At 38.7% G+C, this 9,544-nt stretch overlaps 1 protein-coding gene across 1 annotated transcript in view; it reads right to left on the reverse strand.

Moving 5' to 3' along the window:
* Nucleotides 1-1,647: 1,647 nt before the first annotated feature.
* UBE2L3 (ubiquitin-conjugating enzyme E2L 3) overlaps nt 1,648-9,544 on the reverse strand; it is a 10,720-nt gene continuing 2,823 nt past the window's right edge. Inside the window, exons 3-4 of the mRNA XM_009997665.1 lie at nt 5,849-6,035; nt 1,648-2,476 (exon numbers count right to left, since the gene is read on the reverse strand). Of these exons, the coding sequence (XP_009995967.1) occupies nt 2,322-2,476; nt 5,849-6,035 (342 nt within the window). The 3' untranslated portion in view covers nt 1,648-2,321. The remainder of the gene's footprint in view (nt 2,477-5,848; nt 6,036-9,544) is intronic.

The raw sequence follows: 9,544 nt of genomic DNA on the forward strand, positions 1-9,544 counted from the left end.
AAAGCCATCACTTCAGTTACACATCCTGTGGTTTAGAAATGGCACGATGAAGAGCACACCAAGAGAACTGACAGCAGTATCTGTCTCCTGCACGACCGCTGCAGATGGATCGGGATGGTCGGCACAGCGCTGCTGAGGGCCTGCAGGGATGGGCTGGAGACCCTTCCCCTGCCCTCCCAGTGGCCTCCCAGTCACAGACAGACACAATCTTTGACCTGAGAGGCTTACAACCAGGAAGTACACTATTTAATAGTAAGGGCAGCAAACTAGTGCTACAGTTTTGTTTTAAATAAAAAGAAAATTCAGAGACTAGCAAGTTTCCATGCCAACAGACATGATCGAAAGGTACAGTGACTCATGTGATGCGGAAGTTATACACACTTCAGTTTGACAGATAATTTGGCATTATTTTATTATGAATCCAAGTGACCGTAAATGAAACAAAATCAGTACCAACTTTCTGCAAATGAAGACACAGAGATGTGAAAATTTGGTAATAGACAGTGCTCTCACAAGCCTGAAAACACTTAGGAAATGCAAGTTTCCGTAAATAAGGTGAAAGTGGTTTAACTTTATTTACCTGCCAAAGAATCTGTCTAAGAACACTTAAACATAAAATTTCTTAGCTCCCTAACTCATAAAAAAATTTACTTTCAGAGGTGAGGTACTGGGCTGTCATTGTTTACACTAAATGGGAAATGAAAGGTGGATGAGAGGGATGAGTGAAGAAATAGCAAATATACAAGACATTAAAACCAAAAGAGACCTACCGCTCAACACACTAGTTCCAAAAGGTTGCAAAGGCAGAGGCTGTATTAAAACTGAATATAGGAATACAGACAACCCTGGGCATGAGGGCTTTTCCAATTCAACTTCCTGCACATCAGAATGATATGTGCTCCCAGATATCTACAGATTTCTGGAGATACATGTTTGCTGAGTAACACACCCGAGTTCGACAGGCGGGGAAGAGGCGGCAGTTTGGCTGTGGTGGTTTGACTGGAGCTGTGGCCACGCTTCAGGCTGGGGGGAGAGGACAGGCAGGCAGGAGAGAAGCAGAGACACGGTAAGAGATGCTCAGTCCTGAACAGAAAGGGCTTCCCTGAGCATGCAAAGGTGTGCCCTGCAGCAACAGGAAAGCAGCTCTGCCTGGTTAAGTTAGAATGATACTCAAAGTGCTCATTAAATCATCTAACCTGTGTGTTTTTAGAACACAGGAACAGCAGTAGTGAAGCGTCCTCTGTTACAGGTTATTGCTTAATCCTATTCTTATACCATTTTCAGTTGGGCTAGGAAATGGCAGGAGTGCCACCCTGTGAAACCTAGATGTTTCTTACACATCCTGATGGAAAAATATTCTAAGATGACTAGCAGTGCTGTTGGATTTAGTACTTGAATCCCAAATTCACATTTCCAAAATACTGATTTTTAACTCACAAAATAGTTTATCACTTTGGTACCTCTTGGTCCCCAATTTCTGAAGCTCTTCTAAACTGGTTGCAATGTTGTTCTGTGCACGTTTCCCTAGGTATTAAGTGAAACAAGTTTGTAATCACATTCCACTACTCTTTGCTACAGATTTTTTTCCCAAAGTTTTCCAAAAGCAGGACATAAGCCATATTTTAATTCAATGACGCACACAAAAACTTGGGTTTCCCCATTTAATAAACATTTTGTGGTGACATCAGCCAGATTTACATAAGACCTGGACATTATTGATGATTGTTTTTGTGGGGTTTGTTTGCTTTTTTTTGTTTGTTTATTATGTTACAAACTGGAGTTAAGGGGAACTTGCAACAAGTCCCACAAAGCACAGTGCAACATTTAAAAAGGAAAGTAAACAAAACTGCCAAACACTCAATCATTTCCTGCCAGAACTGGGATATTTTTTTTCCTAAGACATCAGTTTGGAGAGGGGGATAAAATTCAATGAAGAATTAAATGAACTAAAGACAGTGGGAACTGCAAGGAGAAATAAGAAATGACAGCCACAACCTTTTCAATTTAAGGGCAGAATATAAGTCTAAGATATTTTTGATAAATTCTGACAAGAAAAAGAAAACAGCATACTTTAAAGTATATTGAAGCAGTGATTTTTAAACAAAGAAAGCAGAACTAGAACATCTTAAATTTTAATCCTTTCTTTACAGGTTACCTAGCCCACTTTTGATTAAGAAAACTGTAGAAAGTTAGTAACAGCCACAAGTTAACACCGAGAGGTGGCACTTGTCAATTTTCCATAGAGTCCTGCTTTACGGGGTGTCTCAAATGCACTGCTCCGATCTTCTATCATATGTTGCTGACATCAGTTTTGTCAGATTTTAGTCCACTGGTCGCTTTTCACCATATTTCTTTGTAAACTCTTCAGCGTTCTTACAGAATTTTTTACGGTCCTTAGAGTATTCTTCAGCTAGGTCAGCCCGGAGGGGATGCTCGGGCTGTGGATCATTCACCAGTGCTATGAGGGACTGGATTACTGTCAAAAGAAGTATAAACACTGTCAGAGACAAAGTGGTTAATTAAAAAAAAAAAATCAAAATGTAAGCAAAATTCCCCAGTAAGAAAAGAGCTTTAACTGCATTTAAATACAGCCCTATAAATCTAGGGTCCTTTCAAAAGCAAGAGCATGAATAAACTACAGCAATATGCCAAGATTTAGTTCAATGACCGTGAATGAACACCAGAAAATCGTATTTGTAAACAAAATCAACTTGAACAGAGACCAAAATGGTCTACAGATTATTTCCCATGTAACTGGCATCCTATCTGAAATAATTCTCCTATGGCTAAGAAGGAAACTATAAGTTTCACAGAAAGTTCATCTAAAAGGGATTAGGAAAAAATAGAATTCCATCATGAAACTGTTTTCCTAACACCTGTCCCAGTGATGCAGTTGTAACTGGGCCTGCTTTTGGAAACCATTTTTTTTCCCCCAGCTTCATCTTTCTATGACTCTTACTTCCCCCCTATCATCATAGTCAGTTCTTCCCTTTGTTCTTAAACACCCTCTAGCAGACACACCAGACAAACAAACGGCTAAGAACGGTAAGATGCTTTTCACCCCCCAGCTTACAGCCATTTCATCAATGCTCCCCTATCACTTTCAAAGGAAATGTCATTCTTAAAATAACTGAACTGCACTTGACATCCACACAGTGAACCTCACACACTACAATGACATTCACTGCTACCTTTCCCTCATATACATTCTCACAACCATTTAAAGCTAGATAGGTCACAACAATCAGGGGTTCTCACACCCAAGCCTACAGAAGGTGAGTGTGCAGCACAAGCATTTCACTGTTCAACATGAATAATATTCCATTTGAGGTAAGTTTGGGCTGCCCAGAGTAACACAAAGTACCACCCCTACAGTTTTTAAATCAAGTATAACAAAACTCTGCTAACTTCACCCATGGCACACAACAGGCAGCTGCCTCCTCCTGAACTCAGGTAAAACAATGACACACCATCCAGTGGCAAGGAGATCCACCAAAAAACAGCTACTCAGCAGTTTAACTGGATTCTCCCTAGTTTTGCACTCTGAGTTCTTACAATATTAATCACTCCAGTAGATGCTGGAATACCAGAGTGGCTCCTTTCTGAGCATCAATCTCCTCATGCTTATATTCTTCTCCCCCCTTACCTGATTGGAATGGGGAACATACCTTAAACAAATACTAAAAAACCAGAGGAATATGCTTGTTGGTATATTGCTAAGCAGGAACATTTCTTACCACAAATCAGAGTTTAAACTAAACCAACCACCCAGGGAATGTAGAATTGTTACTAGCTTACTTCACAGGAACTCACCAGTCCTGGACTTATGACAACTATCATCATATGAATGACTACTGATGAAACTACCATCAATACTGCACATGACAATCACTTTTCACTCTGTAAAACACACTAAAACACTACAGGAAAGCGTTACTGTGTTAATTAAGGTTATTTAACACACAAGCCAGAAAAAAACCTAGGATTGTCATAACAGGTTTTGACTGGATTTGCCTCAAAACTCACAGCATTTTAAAACTATACTGTCACAACAGTCTGCTTTACTATTAAGCATAAATTAATAAGAAGCACAGCAGCAAGATGCACTTTTAGTACATGAAAGGTAACTTAATGATTTATGATTGAACCTAATCTCTCTGCTTTCTTGACACCTGACTGCTCAAAACTAAGGACACTTATGCTGCAATAATAACGTTGCATAATTTCCTTGAGAAAGGCCCAAGTAGCACAGACTGATGATTGCTTGTCAGTGCAGAAGAGCTCTGGAGAATCAGGAACAGACACTTAAACAGGGCTGTAATAACACTGCTGCAAGCTCATGCAGTGATGTAGTAACAGATGTTGACATTAAAAAGACTTATTGAAGAAAGAATTTTAAAAAAAAGACCAAAAAACCAGCAGAAATTGAAAGATTTGCAATATTTTGGTACCCACGGTTTGCTGTAAATTCTGATTTTGGCATAGATTTAATTCACTCAGATAAAAAGGGAACTGCTAGTTCTCAAGGAGACACTATTTCCTGCATGTAAACAATGGCTTCAACAGTTCCAACTAGTGCCACCTGCATTTCAAGCTGGTGGAGACATTATGTTCTTCCTTTAGTCAACTGAAGAAGGCTCCTAAGATAATACGACTACTAAGGTGTTAACTCATCGCTCCCATTTCATCTCTGCCAAGGATCTTTGTCCTGTATAATCTGGGATAAATCAACAAATCATAAGATCTTCACTGATCTATTTGAGTTGAACAGGTTCTTTTTGCTGCTACCTCAGCTTTCCCCAACATTCGACTGCTTGATCTTTTCTGAAACAACTACAGGAATTCTTCTATTTTGTCTCTGGGGCAAGACCATGCAAACTGTTGGTAATTTTAGTAGTGTACACAGGAAAAAAACCTACAGCATTGTTTACCATCAGGAACACAGTTCTACTGAAAACAACCCTCAAGAGGAGTCTGGAAGAAAGATACTGTCTCTTCCAGAGCAACATACTTGCTCTGAAGCTCTTGCTCTGGACTAAAACTGCTGATTTGAATTGGTAGTAGTACAAAAATGCAGTTTTTGAAAGGATGTTTGCTCTTTCTACATGTACAATAATAAATGTTTAGTATCAAACTAATAATTACCTGCCAGAAAACATTAAATTCTCACCCCAACAACTAATGGAAGCAACAACAACAGAAAAAGCCTACTTGGATCGCACTCCCAGGCTGCCACAGAACCTGATAATTTTTCTTAAAATATTTAAATTCTTATCCAAAGACACCCACACACTAAGCCTCACAGCAGTGACTTTTTAAGAACTAAGAGTTAATTTGTGTTATGATTTCAGGCTTTGTTTATGACTCCCCAGATGTTTCAAACCGTGTATTCAAATCACTGAACCACCCAGCAGATACTATAAAATATACAAAACCCTGAGGTTTTAGACCCTTTCTTTCACACATCCAGGAATGCACTGAACAGGATTATAAAGTCCCTGCTTAAAAAAGAATCATAAAATAACCTCCACACAAACTACACCCAGAAATTTTAAGTATGCTGAGGACACTACCATAATAAACTCTGAAGTCATAAGAAGTGTTGTGGTTTCCTGGAGGTGGACATGCCACGTGCCAGTGTCATTACCTTATGTTTCAAGTAACAAAATGAGATTCCAAGAGAGTTGCACATTGTGCTCACAACACCTGACTCATGACACAAACCTTATAACAATGAATACAGCCTAAGAGCCATGACCAGCTGAGAGGCTGAAACCCGAGGAGCTCTAAATTTAAACACAACACAAACTTTCTTGATATCCAGTTCTTCCTCTACATGGAGTCCTACCTTGGTCAGTTTTGGTTGCTGGCTTCCAGTTTTCAGCACTAATTACTGGCAGACAAACCTGCCCCTTTTCATCGATGTTAGGGTGATAGATCTTTGTTTTAAATGTAATCTTAGGAGGTTTGAATGGATATTCTGCTGGGAAGTTGATTTCGATTCTGAAGGCTCCTTTATCATACGGAGGATTGTCCTGCAACAAGAAGGCAGAATGTGAAGAATCTGGTGTATTTTAATTAAGAAAAAGCACACTCCAGGCTTTGATCTATCAAATGACCTCTTTTGAAGGCACTTTCTTCCAACACATACTGTCGTGTCTGTGTGTCAGGAAACATCAAAACCTATTTGGTAGAAGAGAGGCAATACAACCTCTACAACATTTGTATTCACCCTGGAAAAAGCAGATTACAATTGTTCTGAAGTTGTCTGTCATTGTTACTGGTAAGAAAGCATGCAATCCCATTTATTCCAAGGGTAGGGTCCTATCTAGTAAGTAGTTTTATTCCCAGCATTGTATTTCAACAAACATAGTGAACCCTTCCCAAGATACAAACAGGAAGTCTGACAAGGTGTATTGATTTCTCTAAACCTACTTATTGTACGTGTCTCACAAGATGGTGGCATGAAAAGCAAAGCAATTAGATTTGCCAGATCTCCCTATATGTTCCGAGAATCATTTTGTGCTGACTACTCAAAAACCTGCTGAGCATTAATTGGTACTAAAGATAGATATTCACTGTGTCTGCTGATGAGAACATTCTGAATTTGTATGCAGTTTTAGCACCCACTCTTATCAGATCATTTTTGAAGGAGCATGATGAGAGAACTGTGAAGTAAGGAAAGTAGCTCTTCATGCTGAAACAGAAAAAACAATGTCCAGAATCTCATTTAGAAAACCTGTTAGACTATTGACACTGCTTCAAATCCTGCAGAAAAACCCCCAAATCATTGCTACATTTAAAGCCTATGAAAATACCACTCTGCACTGAAAACAGTAACTATGGCATGGAGCCTTTCCAAACACTCTAGGGAACTAGGAACTGAAGGATCAGAATTCCCAATTGGTGTAAAGTATAATCACACACATTCTTCATCAGCAACCAGACCAGTCCCTGCCATCAAACCAACTCTGGAAGCTAAAAAAGGTTTAGCAATATTTGGGGGTGGGAAGTGTTCTATTAAAATATTATTAAACACAAAACATTTTATTTTAATCTACATGGAGAAGTCTGGTTATGTGTTTCTAGGAAAGGCAGCACAATTTCTACAGTCAAGAGAAGAGGCAACTAGAGTGTCTTTAAAATTACTTTTTATCCAAGCAACCCTAAAAGCTTTGGAAGTTTAACAAATAACTTTCTGGTGGTGGTGACAACTGAAGCAGTTAGTGCCCTCTGTCCCCATGCCTCACTTGTTCTCACTTCCAGCACCCACTGTAATTTGTGAGGCTGTTCAGTGAACTGACCTGGCTTCAAAATGTCCATGCTCTGCTTGAATGTCAGTCAGGACAGTTCTTCACTATAACTTGTAAATAAACTGAACTAAAAATGTATATAAAGTGTTGTTCATATTTTAAATAGACAAAACAAAGAATATGCAAACAATTACTTTCCCATAATTTGTTATACCTATTTTGATACTGACAAGGGAGAGAGTAAGAATTATAAATACCAACACAAACCACAAACATGATTTACATTAACCTGGAGTATCTTTGCTTTGCAAAACTTTGTCCATAGCAAGCAGATTTGATTAGCTGAAATGAAATTCATGGTACTCCAACAGTACCTCTGGCAAGAACAAGGAGCCTGGGGTAGACAGTCTTGTTATGATGTTGAAATACAACAAAGACTGTACCTCTTATTCTACAGTTTAGAACAGGAAAAGAAGTTGACAAGCTATCTCAAATCTGCCTCTCAATGGAGTAAGCACCCTTAAAAAGTAACATTTTTAAGCCATCAACTCCAGCATTGCAACAGCTAAAAAAAATTATCTTAAGACTACAACATCTCCTATAGTGTATCTTCAAAATTACCACACTACTCTTCAAAACACACAGGAGACTTTAGTAATTACTATCATAAATATAATTTCATTACAAAATCCCTCTTAATTATTCCAGTAGTGAATTTCAGGTTATTTCCCGTAGAAGAGGGCACATTATAAATCAAAAGGCAGGTATGAAGCACAGTTCACTGCAACAACGTTTAACACTTGTGATGTTGTGAACCTTTGCAAAACAAACACTAAGCTCATACTCTGGTGAGCAGAAGCTGTTAAAAATAGATGCTGTACACCACATACTGCTAATGCTTACAGGAATAAACAAGCATTTTGATGTTTTGCTTTATTAGTCATATTTACCAACCTTCTGCTTCAAAGTATTAACCAAGCAGTAAACTGTTACACAGGAACCACAAATACCAGTGTGGCTCATGAAATGTGCTGCTTCTCAGCTCTGTCAAATTCTAATGTCAAATCCTGTTTGCTTTATTAGCCTCAACCACTCAATGGAGTTACTTGCAAGAATACAAGTAAACAGTAAATGAAACATTTTCTGCAGTATTTAAAGTGCAAAGGCCTGGATTATCTCAGCTTGTGTGATCTGAATTTGGGAATGGTCTCCAACTAACAAAGCAGAGACACTGCTAAAGAGATGTTTCAAAGTCTTACAAAAAGATTTACTCTGGTCAGGGGACATTTTTGGTAGCACCAGGAAAAGGAGGAACTGAGGCCCTAGTGGCACAGCCCCTACTGATGCAGACTTGAAAGTAGTTCATGCAAGGAAGGGAGCATGGACCCTGGCAGTGGAAGATAAAGGAGGTGAAAATGCAAATAACTTCAACCAAGGAATTCAAAACACTAGATTTCCTGCTTTCTTCTTAGTAACAAATCTCTCTCTATTTGACTAACACAGTGGTTATCAACTTCTATTAAGCATTTTCCCAAAAAACAGTAGTGTTTTATAAAATTAAAGTGGGGTGTTTTTTGGCCTTAATTAATGCCCAAATAAAAAGACTATTTTAAAGAGCTTCATTCTGAAAATTCGAACCTTTTCCGTGCATCAAACTTTTCCCAACACTCAGTTTTATCCTACAAATAAGTCTAGTCAATTAAAAAAAATAAAATCTATTAGAGGGGTAAACAAAATATTTCACACCAGGCTTTTTACTATGATAATGTAGACTCTGTACATGTACATTACTGTAACAAACTACAGACTTCATTTGCTTCCCCTTCCAACACCTCTCCCAAGTTCCCACAGCCCTGAGCAGCTGCAGCCAAGTGTTTGACCAGGCCTACAGTTATGAAGCATCCAGGCAGGTATTGATCAAGGAAGTCTAGAACACCTGTCAACTACATATGGATTTTTATTTGGAGTAGTGGTAGGAAACACCCCCTGACATCATCAGACTTCAAATAAAACAGAACATAGAGGACACTCCCAATAAAACGAAACAGGAAGATGACACTATTTGCCCAAGATTACATAAGATGTCTGACAAGACAGGAATTAAATCTAGGATCACACTTCACTGCTCAGAGCATGTCTAAGGCGCTGCAGCATAATCTATATGACCTTATATTGTATTTATCAACAACTGGCTTCTGCACAAACCCACAACTCTGAAAGCCAGGTTTTATAATTATGAAAGAGAACTTTGTCAGGCTGCAAAAGTTGCCTTATCACCAGCAGCACTGCTG

Source organism: Chaetura pelagica, unplaced genomic scaffold (assembly GCF_000747805.2).
Source record: "Chaetura pelagica isolate M959 unplaced genomic scaffold, ChaPel_1.0 scaffold45, whole genome shotgun sequence".
NCBI lineage: Eukaryota > Metazoa > Chordata > Aves > Apodiformes > Apodidae > Chaetura > Chaetura pelagica.